This window comes from Pristis pectinata, chromosome 18 (assembly GCF_009764475.1).
Source record: "Pristis pectinata isolate sPriPec2 chromosome 18, sPriPec2.1.pri, whole genome shotgun sequence".
Classification (NCBI taxonomy): domain Eukaryota; kingdom Metazoa; phylum Chordata; class Chondrichthyes; order Rhinopristiformes; family Pristidae; genus Pristis; species Pristis pectinata.
The window spans coordinates 7866802-7887288 of record NC_067422.1 but is presented as its reverse complement, the minus strand read 5'-3'; the positions used below and the strand labels follow the sequence as shown (position 1 = coordinate 7887288).

At 44.8% G+C, this 20487-nt stretch overlaps 1 protein-coding gene across 1 annotated transcript; it reads left to right on the top strand.

The window, feature by feature from the left end:
• The first annotated feature begins 7403 nt into the window (after positions 1-7403).
• Positions 7404-18837, top strand: LOC127580107 (parvalbumin-like EF-hand-containing protein). The gene is made up of 4 exons (XM_052033319.1): positions 7404-7512; positions 13103-13238; positions 16483-16598; positions 18791-18837. The coding sequence occupies exons 1-4, from the start codon at positions 7404-7406 to the stop codon at positions 18835-18837; spliced, it is 408 nt and encodes a 135-aa protein (XP_051889279.1).
• Positions 18838-20487: the final 1650 nt, after the last annotated feature.

Below are 20487 nucleotides of genomic sequence, written 5' to 3'. Positions count from 1 at the left end.
TAATCAAGAACCTATCAACCTCCGCTTTAAATATACCCAATGACTTGGCCTCCACAGCTGTCTGTGGCAATGAATTCCGCAGATTCACCACTGTCTGGCTAAAGAAATTCCTCCTCATCTCTGTTCTAAAGGGATGCTCTTTTATTCCGAGACTGTTTCCTCTGGTCCGAGACTCTCCCACTACTGGAAACATCCTCTCCATGTCCACTCTATCCAGGCCTTTCAATATTCGGTAGGATTCAATGAGATCCCCCCTCATCCTTCTAAACGCTCCTAATACATTAACCCTTTCACCCCCAGGATCATCCTCATAGACCTCCTCTGGACCCTCTCCAATGTTCATTCAGAACGTTCATTCCCTCCACCACCAGCACAAACTGTACCACCCTCTGGACCACACACCTAGGCTAGTTTGACTGCACCTCCCAAATCTGTGACCTCTACAAACAAGGAGGACGAGGGCTGCAGGCATATGGGAACAGCACCACCTGCAGGTTCCCCTCCAAGTCACACATCATCCTGATTCGGAAATTTATCACTGTTCCTTCATCGTTGCTGGGCCTAAATTCTGATTCCCAACAGCACAGTGACAGCACCTTCACTTGAAGGACTGCAGTAGTTCAAGAAGGCAGCTCATCGTTACCTAGCCAAAGGCAATTAAGAAGGGAACATCAACTGCTTGCCTTCTAAGTGGCACTCATATCCCTGAATGAATAAGAAAAAGCGCTACATAATGCTGTGGAGACTGGTGTGACCTTGTTTCTATTGTACACAGAGAGCATATTTCACTACACAAATAGAACACTGGAAGAACTCAGCAGGACCTTCTCACCAGGGTAGAAATGTCAAATACTGGAGGGCATAGCTTTAAGGTGAGCGGGGGGAAGTTTAAAGGCAGTGTGTGAGGTAAGTAGTTTTACACAGAGAGCGGTGGGTGCCTGGAACATGCTGCCAGGGGTGGTTGTGGAAGCAGACACAATAGGGGTGTTTAAGAGGCACTCAGACAGACACTCCTTGGACTCAGTCTTTACCTCTCACTGCCTTGGTGAAGCAGCCAGCATAATCAAAGACCCCACTCACCCGGGTCATTCTCTCTTCTCTCCTCTTCTATCAGGTAGAAGATACAGGAGGCTGAGGGCACGTACCACCAGGCTCAAGGACAGCTTCTATCCCACTGTGATAAGACTATTGAACGGTTCCCTTATACGATGAGATGGACTCTGACCTCACAATCTTCCTTGTTGTGACCTTGCACCTTATTGCAATGCACTTTCTCTGTAGCTGTGATACTTTACTCTGTCCTGTTATTGTTTTTACCTGTACTACATCAATGCACTCTGTACTGACTCAATGTAATTGCACTGTGTAATGAATTGACCTGTACGATCGGTATGCAAGACAAGTTTTTCACTGTACCTCGGTACAAGTGACAATAATAAACCGATACCAATACCAATGCGCAAGCACAGTAGTCCATTTTTTGGACTAGAAAGCAGAAGCCTGGACTAATGCATTAAAATTCCAGCATGAAGACTTTAAATGAAATGAGTTAAGCTCAGATGAAAAGCTAGTCTTAGTAATATTGACCATCATACTGGCTGATCGTTGTAAAGCTCTTCTGGTTCATCGAAGACTCATAGGGAGAAAATTGAATGTCATCAAACCATCTCACCGATAAGTGTCTCCAGAATCCCTTTCTCCCCCACCCCCAACAACGTGCTAGATTTCTGACTCCATTTACAGTGGTCTAACAAGCTTTCAGTTCATCAAAAACTTATGACGTTATGTTGGGCGCCATTTAATGCTTCAAATCTGCGCCAGACAAAAATGTATGAACTAGTCTGATCCTACAGAGTCTGTAGTCCTGATAGTCACAGCTCTTCAAGGGCACCCCCAGCAGTGTCTAAGTATGATGAGGGTTCCTGCTTCTACCACCCTTTCATGCAGTAAGTTCCAGTCATCCACCACCATTCAGTCATAGAGTCACAGAGAGATACATAGTGAGAACAGCCCCTTCAGCCCACTGGTCCATGTTGACCAACTCCCCATTTACATTAATCCCTCATTAATGCCATTTTTTATTCTCCCCACATTCTCATCAATACCCCCCAGATTCTACCACTCACCCATGTACTGAGGGCAATTTACAGCAGCCAATAACTTACAACTGCATTTCTTTGGGATGTGGGATGAAAACGGAGCACTCGGGGGAATCCCACACGGTCAGAGGGAAAATGTGCAAACCCCACACAGACAGCAGCCAAGGTCAGGATTGAACCCGGGTCTCTGGTGCTGCGGGGCAGCAGCTGTACTAGCTGTGCCACTGTGTCAGTGAAAGTATAATCCTTATTTTCCCTCTAATCCTTTCAGCAATTACTTTAAATCTCTGCTCCCTTAATTTTGACCCCTCAGCTAAAGGAAGAAGGTCCTTCCCCATTAATCAATTTAGGCACCTCATAGTTTTATACAGTTATATCAAACCTGCAGCTCCTTCATCACATGGACTAGAGCTTCAAGGGCAAATAGGGATGGGTAGTAAATGCTGTCTCACCAGCAACATTCACTAGTCTATGAAATCTTAATCCCTATTTCTCACATTTAAATTGATGCCTCTTAATGATCAACATCCAGACAAAAAGAATTAGCCTTACAATCTATTCTAAGTCTATCAAAACCCATAAAACTTTTATTTAAATGCCTGCTAATTTTCTCAAATCTATTAAAGTGGTTCCAGTGTTCCGAGGTGATGCACTGTGAGACTCTCATGTGATCATCACACTCACTGACATTTGTAAGGTTGTGTGGTGTCAGATTAAACTTCCTCTTTATTAGCTTGGGAGAATGAGCCCTTGAAAAACAGTTTGAGATATGTGGAAAATGTGTAATAAAATTAACTCGAAACTCGTTATAACTGGAAAGTCATCATCTTCAGTCACTGTCACAGACTTTGCTCCCAGGTGCCAAATCCATTCCTTTCTTTAGCAACTGAACCAGAGTGATTCACAACCTCGAGACACTAGAGGCTGCGGATGTTGGAAGCTGATGCTTCAGATTCACATCCTCGATGCTCCTGAGTTAAACTTCAGACCACATATGTGTGAAGCATCATTAAGACAGCCTGATTCAATCTCTATAACATCGCTTGACTCAGTCCCTACCTCAGCTGAACTACTGCTGAAACCCTCCTCCAAACCCTAGTTGCCTTTAAATGTTCTAATGCCTTCCTAGTCACTGGCCCTTATGCCACTCTGTGTGAACTTATTACATTGGAGACACAAGAGACTGCAGATGCTGGAATCTGGAGCAACACACGGAGTGCTGGAGGAACTCAGCAGGTCAGGCAGCATCTGTGGAGGGAAGTGGACAGTCAACGTTTCGGGTTGAGACCCTTCATCAGGACTGTACGGAAACAGACCCTTTGGCCCGTTGGGGCTGCCCCAATCATTAAACACTCGCTAATCCTACTTGAATTTTCCCCATATTCCCATCAACTCCCCCCAGATTCTACCACTGACCTACACACTAGGGGCAATATACGTTGGCCGAAAGCCTACCAGTGTGTCACAGGGAGAATGTGCAAACTCCACAGAAAGAGTGCTGGAGGTCAGGATTTGTATTGGAATTGGTTTATTGATTGAGACTTGGTAAATTGGTTTATTATTGTCACTTGTACTGAGGTACAGTGAAAAACTTTGTTTTGCATGCCGTGCATACAAGTCATTTCATCATAAGACATAGGAGCAGAATTAGGCCATTTGGCCCATCAATTCTCCACCAGTCGATCATGACTGATTTATTTTTCCCTCTCATCAGTATGTTGAGGTAGTACAAGGGAAAACAATAACAGAATGCAGAATAAGGTGTTACAGTTACAAAGAAAGTGCAGTGCAGGCAGACAATAAGGTGCAAGGTCATAACAAGGTAGATTGGGAGGTCAAGAGTCCATCTCATCGTACAAGGGAACTGTTCAATAGTCTTATCACAGTGGGATAGAAGCTGTCCTTGAGCCTGGTGGTACGTGCCCTCAGGCTCCTGTATCTCCTGCCTGATGGGAGAGGAGAGAAGAGAGAATGACCCGGGTGGGTGGGGTCTTTGATTATGCTGGCTGCTTCGCCAAGGCAGCGAGAGGTATAGACAGAGTCCATGGAGGGGAGGCTGGTTTCTGTGACACGCTGGGCTGTGTCCACAACTCTCTGTAGCTTCTTGCGGTCCCGGGCAGAGCAGTTGCCGTACCAAGCCATGATGCATCCAGATAGGATGCTTTCTGTGGTGCAGCAATGAAAGTTGGTGAGGGTCAAAGGGGACACACCAAATTTCTTTTGCCTCTTGAGGAAGTAGAGGCGCTGGTGAGCTTTCTTAATTGAGCCCAGGTGGCTGGACCTGTGCGGCAGCAGATCTACTGGCTGCACCACCGTGTTGCCCTTAATTGAACTATACAGCTGCAACCAAACTTGGACCAACACCAGGTCACCCATTACCCCTCTGCTTGCTGATGCTTCATCAGCTCTTGTTTAAGTAACAAATCAATTTTGGAACTCTCATCCTTGCTTTCAAATCCCTTGATGGTCTGGCACTGCTCCTTGTCTCTGTAATCCATTACAGCTCTGTCACCGTCCAAGGTATCTGTACTTCTATATTTCTGGTCCCTTGCTCATCCCCAAATGTGATCACTCCACCACTGACAGCCGTGCTTTCAGCTGTTAGTGCTCAGGAATTCTCTCCCTAAACATCTTCCCCTCCCTTTCAGAAGCTCTTGACTCTTTGATCACATTTTGGATCGCCTGCCCACTTACCTCATTATGTTGCTCACCTTTAACCATTGATTGATAACACCACTACGAGGTGCCTTGCTGGGTTACTGCCAGTATATAGAAAAAAGGTTACAATTGTAAAGCAAACAAACTTTGTGGAAATTGGAATGCAGGAGCATCAGCAGATTATTACTTTCTTCTTTCATCCTTCCTTTCTTTAAGATCACTCATGCAGAGTGCTGACTGTGAGTTTAGAACACAGCCCTTGAATGCTTTGATGTGTGGTTTATTGCCTCATGGAGTTTCCAGGTTCAATTATTTCTCCTTACCCAGAAGAAACAATTAAACTTTCACCGTTCTTGATTTTGGCATAACAACATTAACCACAAACACACCAGTCTTTATAAAACTTGGATTTATATTACAGGGTAGCCCAACGGTTGCTTCAGGAGAATATAGTATTCTTACAGGAAAAGCTGAGGTGATTAAATCCAGCAAAGTCTCTGTTAGTATTAATTAATACAACTCTGTATGATTTAAGTGCACTGTTTGGGACCACATGAAACAGCAGCTTTGGAAAGAAACCTTGGTGGGATGGTTGCTATTATCAAAGATTAGCAATTAATCATTTGTAATTACTATGTGATAATCTTTCAACCTCTAAAGGTTCAAATATTTCCTGAATTAGTACACTGATCATCACCTAATGACAAAAACGAGCCAAATGAAAGGCAAACGATGAAGAAGTAAAATCCTAATTATATTAAACACGGGCCGGGGCTTCAAACTATAAAGTTTCAATATTGAGTCACTAAACTACTAATTAAATCACATTGTCAGATTTAATACTTCATTATAGATTTGACCACTTTTATATTGATAGTAAATGCCTCAATGTTAAACCTGTTTTACACGAATGTACTGCAAATATTGATAGCATCCTGTGGATCATCATTCCTTCTGAAACATAAGGTAGCAGCTGTCAACACAGTAGCTGAGAGCTGGCCAATAGTTTGGTAGTATTTGACATTTAAGGATTTTATGATTGAGGAGAAGTTGTTGCGATTGGACAGATGTTTTTCCGTACTTATCTTCTAATGATCTGGTGTTAGAGTTCACAGCTCACTGAGCCCACTGGCTAATTCCACGCACAACATGCTTCAGAATTCCATCAAAGTTCATTTCCAGGTCAGCGCCCCCTTCCGTCCATGCATCTACGGTTATACAAAAGCTGAAATGAGATATCTGTGTTTCACTTAAACCTGAGTCCACAGACAGCTTCAAGCATCTTCAGCCGACCCTGAAATGATCACCTTCCTTTCAGTAGGGTGCTGGGTGAATTCTTCCTCTGGTAGGTCATTAGCAAGAGTGACAGCCTCTCCCAGTGTAAGTGGCCAGCTGCACTCACAGAATGGCTTTGACAGCCGGTGATGCCCCACCCCCACCCACACATCCTGCCTATCAGAAGTATTATTCACAGTGAATCTTTATTAATGAATTTAACAATAAAAATAATATTAACACGGTTAGCTCAGCTGGTCAGAGTGTGGTGCTAATAATGACAAAGTTGTGGGTTCAATCCCCACACTGTCCAATCGTGTGCTTTAGCGATCCTTATTGGCAGCCGCTGTCTTACGCAAGTGCAGCTAGATGCCTGACTGCTGCAAGCAGTTTGTGACCAGCTGTCACTGGCACTGCCTTTTAAGTGTCTCCCATTTCTTTCTTGTGGGCAGACATGGTAGTGTGTGGGCAGACACGGTAGTGTAGCAGTTAGTGTAATGCTTTACAGCACCAGCGACCTGGGTTCAATTCCAGCCACTGTCTGTAAGGAGCTTGTACGTTCTCCCCGTGTCTGCGTGGGTTTCCTCTGGGAGCTCCAGTTTCCTCCCACATTCTAAAGATGTACGGGTTAGGAAGTTGTGGGCGTGCTATGTTGGTGCCGGAAGCGTGGCGACACTTGCGGGCTGCCCCCAGAACACTCTACGCGAAAGGTGCATTTCACTGTGTGTTTCGATGTACATGTGACTAATAAAGATATCTCATCTCTCTTATCTTTAAAGAGCATGAAAAGAAACAGTCACATTTAGAAACACTTAAACCTGGTGAATTAAATCAATCAGGAAGTTCTACTTGCCCTTTTCTGGGCAGCTGTTCCTTCCCATCGATTTCAATGGGACTGCCCCGTTGGTGGGATTTCCAAGCCTGAGAGCTGGGAAATCTGCGGAATTTGCTGCTGTGCCTTTGGGCTCTGTGAATCGTTCATCGGTGTAGCCCACAGACAGCAACCTAGAGGGTGATGCTGCCAACCTGAGCCTGCACCAACACTGGAACTCCAGCCTTCAGGAATTCCAGGATAATTCCTGGCAGAAGAGTTGACGCCTGACTGGAAGAGTCACCTCAATTGTTATTGATAACCCTATTTATCACACTGGTCCAAACATTCTTTTTAATATCATCTTTTACTGCTGTTTTATCTAAAACAAAACCATGATTGACCCATGGTTTATTTCTTTCCCATGGGGTATAAGATGGTGTAAAGTACTGGCCGTAAATTTGTTCTCATTTCACACATTTGTGCCGGCTCTCTTTTGTTTTAAAGTTTTACTGAACAATTGTCTGTCGTTTCTCCTTCAGCAGGTCAAATCAGAAAGGATGGATCCTTCACATTTCACTGACCATATGAAGCAGGTTGCCCACGCCATGGGCTCGAGTCTGACAGAAGATGACATTGCCCTCATGCCAAGCGAATTGAGACTCAGAGGTAGGACCATCAGCCTGTGCTTTGCCATAGATGTTAATTGCTGATAGTTGGGAATTGAAAGGCTATATTACCATCTCCCTTATCAGCTGGAATGATGACATTTAAAGGTTAATACTCGTAGGGGAACATAGATCTTTACATCTTAGTTTCATATCCACCTCCCAACTGTTAGATACATAATTAAACTAAGATTCCGAAGCTGCACCTACCTCAGTCAGCCAGTGTGTGTCACCTGAGGTCTGAGCTATAACGTATGGATCGAAACTTAGAAATAAAAAACAGAAAATGCTGGAAACACAGCATGAAAAACAGATGCTGGAGGGACTCAGCAGGCCAGGCAGCATCCGTGGAGAAAAGCAGGCGGTCAACGTTTCGGGTCAGGACCCTTCTTCAGGGCAGGATGCTGCCTGGCCTGCTGAGTTCCTCCAGCATCGTAGTGTCTTTCATCTGGATATTCCAGCATCTGCAGTCCTTTGTTTCTCTGGAAACACTCAGCAGGTCAGGCAGCACCTGCGGAAAGAGAAACAGAGTCAATGCTTCAGATCTGAGACCCTTCATCAGAACTGGGTGATGTGACTGTGAGTGAGCCACATCGAGACTGGGGCTGTAAAGGTCTTTATTCAGTACAAGCAGACCTTCAGGAGGAGTCCTGGTGGAAGAGACGCCGCTGGGAGAAACTCAGTAGAACCTCCTCAAACTCAAAGTGCGTAGAGTTTTAATACTCTTAAGAACAAAGGTAACAGCCAGTGTTTGATTGCAATTTCAGTAATTAAATGGTTCCATTGAATTGCCTATTTAAAATGGGGGTGCATCTCAACTGCCAAGGTATCTCAGAATATTCAAACACCTTTGCTGGGACAAAGTAATTTACACAGATGAGGACAGAAACCCCAGACACTCAAAATTAGCATTGTGGGTGCTGATTCTCTGGGTATATAAATGGTATTGGTTTATTATTGTCACTTGTACCGAGGTACAGTGAAAAACTTGTCTTGCAAACCGTTCATACAGTTCAATTCATTGCACAATGCATTGAGGTAGTACAGAGTAAAAACAATAACAGAATACAGGGTAAAGTGTCACAGCTGCAGGGAAGTGCAGTGCAAAATGCTCCCAACTATTGATTGATGGGACAAATATACCCATGATCATATTTTGGTAGCAGTGAGGACCCTTCCTTGATCTCTGTCACAATGCTGCAAGATATTTCAACTGATGATGTCTGATGCCTGGTTTGACGTTGGCCAATTAACGTAGCTCAGTTTTCTTCCATCAAGCCCTTTGTCACTTCCACCCATCACTTCCCAGCTTCTGATATGGCCCCCCCCCCCGCACCTGGATCCACCCATCACCTGCCAGCTCTTGCTCCACCCCTTCCCTCCACCATTTTATACTGGCTACCTCCCCTCTTTCTTTCAGTCCAGGTGAAGGGTCTCGACCCAAAATGTCGACTGGCCAGTTCCCTCCGTAGATGCTGCCTGACCCGCTGAGTTCCTCCAGCGCTTTGTGTGTTGCTTCTTCTGTTTGCCAATGCCTACAAGGACGGCTCTTGGTCATGTTAGTTTACAAACCGTATCACTTGAGCGGCCCCCAACCCCAACCCCCACCATAATCCAGGAGCCTGTGATCTGTAGACAAATAGGTGTCCTTTCAATCCCATCACTGATTACTGCTTGTACTTTACATTTTGCAATTGTTCATGGGGACAGGTTCTTGTTTGTATTAGTGGCTACTTTATCTTAAACTTCTTACTTTGACTATGGCTGCTTTGCACTAACACTGGGAAGGAGAAAAAAACTCAGTTTTACATTGGAGAGAAGATGGGCAAGGGAATATCTCCGATAGGGTGTGGCCGGGGTTGACAAACTGTTGATGAAGCCATTGGATTGATAGGAAGAGAATGGTCCCCTTGTACAATAAAGGTGAACTCTTGATCTCTCAGTCTACCTTGTCATGGCCCTTGCACCTTATTGTCTGCCTGCACTGCACTTTCTCTGTGATTGGAACACCATATTCTGCATTCTGTTATTGTTTTCCCCTTTGTATGACCTTAATGTACTGATGTTCTGGATTTTTATGCGTGGAATGATCTGTCTGGATGTCATGCAAGACAAAACTTTTCACTGCATCTCGTACATGTGGCAATAATAAACCACTGAGTGAGTGAGAGAGAGAGAGTGAGGGGGGAGAGAGAGAGAGAATGAGAGGGGGGAGAGAGGGGGAGGGAGAGAGAAAGGGGGAGAGAGAGAGAGGGAGAGTGAGGGGGGAGAGAGAGAGAGAATGAGAGGGGGGAGAGGGGGAGGGAGAGAGAAAGGGGGAGAGAGAGAGCGAGAGAGGAGAGAGAGAGAGGGAGAGTGAGGGGGGAGAGAGAGAGAATGAGAGGGGGGAGAGAGGGGGAGGGAGAGAGAAAGGGGGAGAGAGAGGGAGAGAGAGGGGAGAGAGAGGGAGGAGAGAGAGAGGGAGAGTGAGGGGGAGAGAGAATGAGAGGGGGGAGAGGGGGAGAGAGAGAGAAAGGGGGAGAGAGAGGGAGAGAGAGGGGAGAGAGAGGGAGGAGAGAGAGAGAGGGGGAGAGAGAGGGGAGAGAGAGAGAGAGAGAAAGCACAACCAACAGAACATGTAAAAGCTATGAAAAACATAAATGTAGGAAATGACCAGCCAATCAAGTGATAAAGAGAGAAAAGCTGTGTTAATATTGCAGGTGGATAACCTGAAGCAAAACTGTCTAATTCTGATACAAGTTCCCTGAAATTGTTGAATTGGAAATTGAGTTCAGTCGGCTCCAACACGTCCGGAGGGAAGATGAGGTGCTGTCCCTCAACTCCATGTTGGGTTTTGTTATAACTGCGCAGTTTGCCACAGACAGATGGGTCCAAGTGGGAACAGGATGGAGAATTAAAGTGGCAAAATTTTGCTTGGAACTTAGACTGACTTTGACCACAAGAGTGTAGAAGTGAGACTTCATGACTTCAACTGGCCACAAGCAAATGAAGTGTGGTCACCAATTTACTGTAGGGTACAGAGCGGCCAACTTGTGCACAGCAAGCTCCCACAGACGGTAGTATGACAATGACCTCATAAATAATAGGCTGAGTTGCACCTCCCGTAACAGAATTGCCAAACATGTCCTCCTGCTAACTAGAGTTTTCATTCATTCATGTGTATTGCAGATGGCACTCTAACCTGCTGCTGGGCTCAGGGGAGGCTCTGAGTTGGGGGGTCAGAAACACTCCTGTAGTGTGTATAAGAATCTAAAAACTGGGTAAACCATATGGCATGATCTTAATGCTATTTTGTACCAGAAAATGCCATTAGTTGAGAAGTACTGCTGTCAATAACTGTTGATATTTCTTCATCTACTATTTGCTTTTTTAAGCAGCAACACAAAAGTTCCCACAGACACTCCAACGACATCACTTTTGCCATGAAGCGACTTGAGGGAGCATTAGAAGTGTGCTCTAAGTAGAGCAGTGACAATGGCAGGCATGGACATGGCTGATAAGTTCGAGGGCTCAAGAGATAAAAGCAGACTCAGCATACTCCTTATATTTGGACTGAGTAGAAATGTTTCAAGTATTGTCACAGTCCCCAGGGAGAAATGAGAGACATACCAAATGCAAGAAGGGGAAGTTGGTGGCGGGGTCAGTGACAAGTGAAATATTGGTGAGTTTACTGATGCCACGACTACAGATGAGGTTGTAGATGAGTTCTGCCTGGGCAGTCCCTTATGATCAAGGGACTTTACTTCCACAGGGGACTGGAAGATGCCCGCATGTGATCATTTTAACATGGGCTCCCCAGTGCTCACCAGCTACCACATGGTCTTGTCGAAGCCAGGTTGCAGTCCAATGGCAAGAGAGTCCAAGACATCTGTACCCCTCATAATTTTGTACACCTCTATAAGATCTCCCCTCGTTCTCCTGCGCTCCAGGGAATAAAATCCTAACCTATTCAACCTTTCCCTGTAACTCAGGTCCTCAGGTCCTGGCAACATCCATGTAAATTTTCTCTGCACTCTTTCAAGCTTATTGATATCTTTCCTGTAGGTAGGTGACCAGAACTGCGCACAATACTCTAAATTCGGCCTCACCAACATCTTGTACAACTTCAACATAACATCCCAACTCCTGTACTCAGTGCCCTGATTTATGAAGAGCAATGTGCCAAAAGCTCTCTTTACGACCCTATCTATCTGTGACTCCACTTTCAAGGAACTGTGGATCTGTATTCCCAGGTCCCTGTGTTCTACCGCACACCTCAGAGTCCTACCATTCACTGTGTAAGTCTTACCCTGGTTTGTCTTCCTGAAGTGCATCACTTCACGCTTGTCTGCATTAAGTTCCATCTGCCGTTTTTCAGCCCGTTTTTCTAGCTGGTCAAGATCACTTTGCAAGCTTTGATAGCCTTCCTCGCTGTCCACCACGCCCCTAATCTTGGTGTCATCTGCATATTTGCTGATCCAGTTTACCACATTGTCATCTAAATCATTAATATAGATGATAAACAACAACGGACCCAGCACCGATCCCTGCGGCACACCACTAGTCACAGGCCTCCAGTCAGAGAGACAACCATCTACTACCACTCGCTGGCTTCTCCTGCTAAGCCAATGTTGAATCTAATTGGCTACTTCATCCTGAATGCCAAGCGACTTAACCTTCTGAACCAACCATAATTTTATTGAATGTCAGATCTGGCACAAGGGGCTAAATGACCTACTCCTGCTTCTACTTCTGGACCAGCCTTGTTAAAGTCCATGTAGACAACGTCCACCACCTTTCCCTCATTGATCTTCTTGGTAACCTCCTCGAAAAACTCTATAAGATTGGTTAGACATGACTTACCACGCACAAAGCCATGTTGACTATCCTTAATCAGGCCCCGTCTATCCAAATACTTCTATATCCTGTCCCTTGGAATACCTTCCAATAACTTACCCACGACTGATGTCAGACTCACCGGCCTATAATTTCCCGGCTTATTTGTAGAGCCTTTCTTGAACAACAGAACAACATTAGCTGTCCTCCAGTCCTCCGGCACCTCATCCATGGCTAAGGATGTTTTAAATATCTCTGCCAGGGCCCCTGCAATTTCTTCACCAGCCTCCCACAAGGTCCATGGGGACACCTTGTCAGGCTCTGGGGATTTATCCATTCACCTCAAGACAGCCAGCACCTCCTCTTCTGTAATCCAGATAGGGTCCATGACCTCGCTATTCTTTTGCTTCAGTTCTATAGTCTCTGTGTCTGTCTCCAGAGTAAATACGGATGCAAAAAATTCCTTTAAGATCTCCCCCATCTCTTTCAACTCCACGCATAGATGACCATGCAGATCTTCAAGAGGACCAATTTTGTCCCTTGCTACCCTTTTGCTCTTAAGATGTGGGGTTAGTGCAGGAAAGTGATGCCAAGGTAAGAGATCAGCCATAATTTTATTGAATGTCAGATCTGGCACAAGGAGCTAAATGACCTAATCCTGCTTCTATTTCTTATGTTCTAATGTTCCTGTGCTGTTGTGATCTGATCCAATGTTCAAATGTTGACCATCACTGCATGTTTGGTTCTTCACTTCACATCGTTCTTCATCCCACCAGGTCCATTTAATTACCTCAAATTCTTCGAGTACATGGCCACCTTCAAGAAATCAGAGCAACAGGAGGAAATAATTCGGAAAGCGTTTGAACTACTGGATAAGGACAAGAGCGGTTACATCGAGTGGAATGAGATAAAGTAAGGTCTTTGCGATTTTTCCCAGTGCTGCAAAACTCCAAACCTGTAAAGTAGAATCCAAAAGCAAAATATTGTAGATGCTGTAGGCAATAAACAAAAGTCTAGAAACACTCAGCAGGCAGGGCAGCACCTGTGCAGAGAGAAACAGAAATAAGTTTACAGACCTGATATGTCATCTTGAGGAATTGGCATATGAATGACAGTTATATTTTCAGAAGGAAATCTTAAGGAAAGATCTTATTTCATTGATGATCCCAGACATCAAGACGATAAGAGGCATAGATTGAGTGGACAGTCAGAGACTTTTTCCCAGGGCGACAATGGCTAACACGAGGGGACGTAATTTTAAGGTGATTGGAGGAAGGTATAAGGGGGGTGTCAAGGGTAAGTTTTTTAAACAGAGAGTGGTGGGTGCATGGAACGCACTGCCTGCAGAGATTGTGGGGGCAGATACATTAGGGGCATTTAAGAGACTCTTAGATAGACACATGAATGATAGAAAAATAGGGGGCTATGTGGGAGGGAAGGGTTAGATAGATCTTACAGCAGGATAAAATGTCGGCACAACATTGTGGGCCGAAGGGCCTGTACTGTGCTGTAGTGTTTCTCTGTTCTATGTATATGAAGAGGTTGCTCTTCAAGGAAAGGTTAAAAGGGTGGGGGCTTACTCATTGGAGTTTAAAAGAACAGGTGATCTTATTGAAATATATAACATTTTTATGGGGCTAGTCAAGCTAAATACTGAGAGGATGCTTCTGCTCATGGGAGAGTCCAGACCCAAAGCACATGGCATCAGAATAAGGGGGCACCCATTTAAGACTTGAGAAGAGCAAGTATTTCTTTTCTCAGAGGGTTGTGAGTCTTTGGAACTGCTTGCTGCAGAGATCTCTGGTGTATTTAAGGCTGACAGAGATAGATTTCTGATCAGTAAGCGAATAAAGATTGTGGGGAAGGGCAGGAAAGTGGACTTGAGGAATATCAGATCAGCCACTGTTCTATTGAATGGCTTAGCAGGCTGGAGGAACTGAATGGTTTACACCTGCTCCTACTTCTAATGGTCCGACACCATTTGATATGGTGTCACCAAAGGTTATTATGGAAAATAAAAGCTCTTGATTAAGGAGATAACACATTGTCATGGATGGAAAATTGGCTGTGTCTTTTTCTAGCTTGCAGGTGGTGGGACACAGGGATCAGTTCTGTGGCCTGAACTTTTTGAAGGATCTATAAATGACAGCTGAAGGCTGGTGCTAAACTTGTTGATACAAGGATAGGTGCGAAAGTAAGTAGGAGCTCCCTTGGTAAACCCAACCATAACCACCCAGCTTTATTAGATATATCACATCTTTCCTCAAACACTTTTGCTGTAAGGAGGACAACTTAATTTCTCCTTGCTAATCTAGTAGCCGAATTCTATCTGCACCATCTCCAGGACTCTAGGTCACTCCATTGAACCCTGGTTCAATCCTGACCTCAGGTGCTGTCTGTGTGGAGTTTGCACGTTCTCCCTGTGACTGCGCAGGTTTCCTCCGGGTGTTCCGGTTTCCTCCCACCGCACAAAGATTTTCAGACTGGTGGGTTAACTGGCCTCTGTAAATTTCTCCCAGTATGTAGATGAGTGGTAGAATCTGGGAGGAGTTGATGGGAATGTGATGGGAATAAAGCAAATTAGGGTAGGACTAGTATAATTTTTTAAAAATGGGAGCTTGATGGTCAGCACAGATTCAATGGGCCAAATGGCCTTTTTCTGTGTTGTATCTCTCTATGACTTCCATTCAAGTTAAGTGACTGGAAATGGATGCAAAATTCCTGTTGCTGTGTTCCCACTGTTTTATAAAGGTTTAATCCCTGGATCATGAACAGGTTCTGTTTTTACAGATGTTCACAAGTTGATTTTGTCCATAAATCAGAAAATACACAAAATTACTCGATATGGTAACCAGACCTCCACAGTATTGTAATGAATGGTGTTGAAAAGGGCCAATTAACGTTAACATATTTATTGTCTTCCCCCGCCTAGTTACAATGGTACAGAATCAGGATGTGCCACACTCAATGGCTGGTTTCGATGAGCTTGAAGTAAAAGTGGACATAACATTGTTTAATCGTGTATCATTGTACAAGTATCAATAGAAGTGACTGCTTGTCAGTTTCCAAAGCAACTCTGTTAAGTGACCTCCCGCAGTAAAACTAGCAGCCTGTGTTCCAAAAAGACAATGGTGTCTGATTACTGCGGGAGGTTACACGTGAACAGGTTTTTTCTCAAGATTGGTTCTCGTTTGAATGTGGAAATATTTGAGGGAACTCGTTTATATGTATGAGGTGACCATAAGTTGGCCACTTGTAAGCCATTTCTGCCTTTATTCATGAATCCCAGGACGCCCAGTGCTTTACTAACCATTCTTTTAACTTGCCATGCCCCTTTCAAAACTTTATGCATGTCTGGAGAAACAAAGGACTGCAGATGCTGGAATCTAGATGAAAAAAGATGAATTATACATGTCTACACCCATTAATTCAGGTCAACACAGGATATTCCTTGATTTGAAGAAGAACAGCTTGGCCTGAGAAATACCACTAAAACACTATAACAGGCAAACTCACCTAATGCCACTAAAACAATTGAATTGATTGTTTCATTTGTTGCTGTATATTGGAACTTGGTGTGTGGAGAACAGCTGACACGTATCCCTGCTTTATGACCAACTCCAAAGGTCTCCTTAGATCATAAAGTACTTTGTGATGACCAACTCTGATTAAATGCAAATTATTTTTCATGATCATATTTTTGTATTTCATTCATTACAACACAAATTATATTTTATGCCTTAGCTACAAAAAAAGTAGATTCCTTCCCATTGACTCTTCGGTAGTGTAGCGGTTAGCATAACACTATTACAGCACCAGCGACCCGGGTTCAATTCTGGCCGCTGTCTGTAAGGAGTTTGTACATTCTCCCCGTGTCTGCGTGGGTTCCCTCCGGGTGCTCCGGTTTCCTCCCACATTCCAAAGACATACGGGTTAGGAAGTTGTGCACATGTTATGTTGGCGCCGGAAGCGTGGCGACACTTGCGGGCTGCCCCCAGAACACTCTACGCAAAAGATGCATTTCACTGTGTGTTTCGATGTGCATGTGACTAATAAAGATATTTTATCTTATCTTAAAAGAGTCTTTGCGTAAACAACTTGCCTCTCATGTTGTGAGGAATGATTAATGCCACTGTTTGTCTACATTGTGCTGCAGGTACATCCTCTCCACCATTCCCGCCAATGTTCCAATTGCCCCTCTGTCGGATGAGGAGGCAGATGCTATACTGCAGGCAGCGGACGTGGATGGAGATGGAAGAATTGACTTTAAAGGTAGGGTTTGTAGCTTGCAACGTGCCGTACCTACATGTGCTGGCTCGGGTGAACACCACAAGGAAGGTCTTCTCCAAAGTGTAGACAGACTTGAGTGCGTCCGCCAGGCATAAACCTGGACAGAGTTTACGGAGGCCCTGGAATATCTCCCTTTATCTCCATAGTTGGGTCCAAAGAAATGCAAGGAAATCCATACTTTCATACAATGTAGAAGGAAGCCATTTTAGCCCATTCAGTCTATGCTGGTTCACAGAGCAATTCCATTCCCTCACATTCTTTCCCCGTAACTTATTCCCCTCAAGCTCCCATTAACTTCCCCCAGATTTGACCAATTTACAGAAGACAATTAACCTCCCAACCTACACGTCTTTGGGATGTGGGACAAAACTAGAGCAGCCAGGGGAAGCCCACTCAATCCCAGGGTGAACAGGCAAACTCCACACAGACAGCGCCAGAGGTCGGGATTGGACCCAGTTTGGTGCCACTGTGAGACTGCGGCACTGCCAGCTGTGCCACTGTGCTGCCCAGATTCGTGGGACTCACATCAAACTGGCTCCCCTCCAGATTTCTTTGTCCAGTTTCCTCCCTTAGCCTTCCTCTCTCTGGGGACACGTGCAAGCAATGGGGCTATTTGTCCACAGTAGGCATTTGACCCTCAGTGCCACAGAGTGCCCACACACTAGCCACATATCTGGGAAGCCAAACCTCTTTTGCCTTCTCCTGCTTTAGTTTAGGGTCACGAGAATCTCAGTTGGATGCTTTCTGATATACAGATCGGGTAATACTCACTTGGTTCTCCTTTTGGTAATCTTGCTGGCCTGAAGCGTAGGTTGAAATTGGGAAGGGCACCAAGATTCCAGCACACAAAAAGTCAGAAGCAAATGACACACCTTCTTCTAACCTGCAGTGCCCTAAGGTACCTGCAAGATGTGAGCATGATGAGTGAAATAGGTTCAATGTGCCAGAAACTCATCAGGCCAGATCTTTTAATCCTATTGTCAACTCCTCTGCATTCCATCTCAGAAGAAATCTACGCCATGTTGACTATTAAACTCGAGGCACATTTAAAGATAAGATACCTCTATTAGTCACACGTACATCGAAACACACAGTGAAATGCACCTTGTTCTGGGGGCAGCCCACAATTGTCGCCACGCTTCCGGCGCCAACATAGCATGCCCCCAACTTCCTAACCCGTACGTCTTTGGAATGCGAGAGGAAACCGGAGCACCCGGAGGAAAGCCACGCAGACACAGGGGGAGAACGTACAAATTCCTTACAGACAGCAGCGGGAATTGAACCCAGGTTGCTGGTGCTGTAATAGCCTTACGCTAACCGCTACACGAAAGTGTTTGAGCCTACTGCTCTTAATCCCATGCCGCAGCAATAAATCATAGCTTGAAATCATTGCATGCAAACTCTTCTGCCTCTGCAGAAACACTTCTAAATAACTCAGCTACATTCTCCCCTGGGAGCCAGATGAAGTCATGTGTGGGCATAAACATACTCTCCTCTGAATTGCAGCACCCAGAACACTTGGGACCAAGCACAGCGTTGTCGTCAAAGCTGCTGGCAAGGCTGCCGCTACTGTTGCTTGTCATTGAAGTCAACAATTTCAGATGGCCAACCTTTCCGGTTTGTACTGAAGTGATGAAAGGTCGTCAACCTGTAAGACTTAACTCTGCTTTTATTCTTTCCATAGATATTGCTGAACGTTTTCAACATGTTCTCTTCTTATTTCAGAATTTCCAACACCTGAGTGTTTGTTATCTTACAAGTCCAGCTGTGTGTGTGTTTTTCCCCTGCTTTTATTTATCTTCTACTTATGCCTCCTTCAGACAGCTCAGCTGTGATTAGCAAGCATTAACCACCCCCTCTCAGCCAGCACCACTAACGTCATTCAGACTCTCTCGGTCACCAGCCCATCACAAACATTCCCTTTGTTCTCTCCATCCCTCCCCTTCCCTTCAACTTAAAATCTGTTTGATTTCTCATTTTCGATCATCAGCACAAAACATTAACTCTGTTTCCTTCTCCACAGATGCTGCCTGGGCTGCTGAGTGTTTCCAGCACTGCTTGTTACCATTTCTCTTTGGATTGTTTAACTAGTTATCTTATTGAGTGCCCTCAGTTGTAATCAAATGTGGAAGAACTATTTAAATGGAGAAAGATTTCTGCTCTTTTTTTTCCAGAGTTTCAAGCCATGGTTAAGGAAGAAAAGATGCCAAGGAAAAAGTAAGAAACAGGGCAATCAAAATGTCCACAAGGAACGTGTGAAGCTGCATATCCAGGGGGCTTCTGCATTCTATTCACAATCCCTTTAACCCAGCCACATCTTTAAGGAAGTAGCCGAAGATGATAACAATTCAGCTGATTGCATTTTGCATTAGCTTTGATCAATAAATAACTACAACTTCAACAGTTTGAAAGGGGGCTAAGGTTACAGTTGGGTCCCGCTGGTGTCAACCTCACTGAAGACGGCCACCCTGTACATTGGTCTGCTGTTAATCTTTGAAATGGAAAACCCAGGGCAAAATAAAAGAAAGTGAATATTTATCCAAAAGTAGGTTGACTGGGGACAGAAAGCTGTACAGCAAAGTAGGCAGTTGGGATATATTTGTGTAATACCTTTATGTTGTGTGAAGGTGTCAATGAATCCACATGATGTGCTTTGAGAGTGCGCAGGTCTTAGAACTGCATTGCCGCTATTGTTTTCTGCTCTGGCATCTCCTCCAAGGTACACTCATTGGTCTGTGTGTCCCATGGAGGAGGGGGAGGCAGCAGGGAGCGCACAACCTCCTCAATACACCCTGCCAACAGCCCTGCTACTTTTGGATGAACCCCCTCTGCATCGACTACCTGCATCCTCCACAACTTGTGTTAACCACTTTTGAAAACCTCTCTATTTTGTGATTGAATAAAGCAGTGTTGTTTGGTATGGATGCCAAGTGAAGCCTTGATTAGTGGGAAATAAACTATTGCAGGTACTTCAGCTATAGTGCGTGTTTCCATAATGGGAATTGGTTATAATGCAATTGATGGATTAGGGAATACTATTTGCATTCCACCAGCCGCATCGGTTACAGCATGATCGTGCTCAGGAACACCTATTTAAGTCTGTGCTTTGAAGGCAATAACAGCCTGTTCTGATATAACATGAGTTTCCATAACGAGAGATTTCATAGGAATGCAACGACCTGTATTTGAAAAACAATCTTGGACCCTGTGGAAACCATGTTCCAAAGTAGTGCATTCATAATTGCAAAGTTATTGTTTTTTTTTAAACCGAAGGGCACATTCTAACTAATGTAGGTTATTAGGAGACCACTTGTCATCTCCATCTTCTGCCGTTTTATTTATTCATGGTCCAGGCATCACTGGTGAAGCTGGCATCTGTTGCCCATCCTTCTGTGCTCTTGAGGAGGTAGTGGTGAACTTCCTTCTTGCATTGTGTAGTCCATCTGGTAGTGGTGGTCCTAGAGTGCTGTCTGGTGCAGAGTTGCAGGATTTAGACCCAGCGATGATTAAAGATCTGCAAAATCTATCCAAATCTGGATGGTGTCCCATTGGAGGGATCAGCTGGGACTCGCCGCTACAGATTGTATGGAGAACACTTCTGCTGCTGCTGAAGACCCACAGTGTCTCACGGATGCCCAGATCTGCGCTGCCAGATCTGTGTCGCATGTTTGTAGTGCCACACGTCACAGAAGGTGTGAAGCCAGGATTTTGTCTCCACAAAGACTGCGCAGTGGTCACTTCTACCAATGACACAGAGCCAGAGTCATAGAGCAATACAGCACAGACACAGGCCATTTTGCCCAACCAATCCTTGCCGACCATGGTGCCCATCCTGTTACAGGACACACTGTTATCAAAAGTCCATCAGTCT

Bases quoted from the DNA above. Each gene is read 5' to 3' on its own strand.
- LOC127580107 (XM_052033319.1), top strand. From the start codon at position 7,404: ATGGATCCTTCACATTTCACTGACCATATGAAGCAGGTTGCCCACGCC. The intron at 13,239-16,482 runs GTAAGGTCTTTG...ATTGTGCTGCAG, and splicing joins ATCGAGTGGAATGAGATAAA to GTACATCCTCTCCACCATTC. The intron at 16,599-18,790 runs GTAGGGTTTGTA...TTTTTTTTCCAG, and splicing joins TGGAAGAATTGACTTTAAAG to AGTTTCAAGCCATGGTTAAG.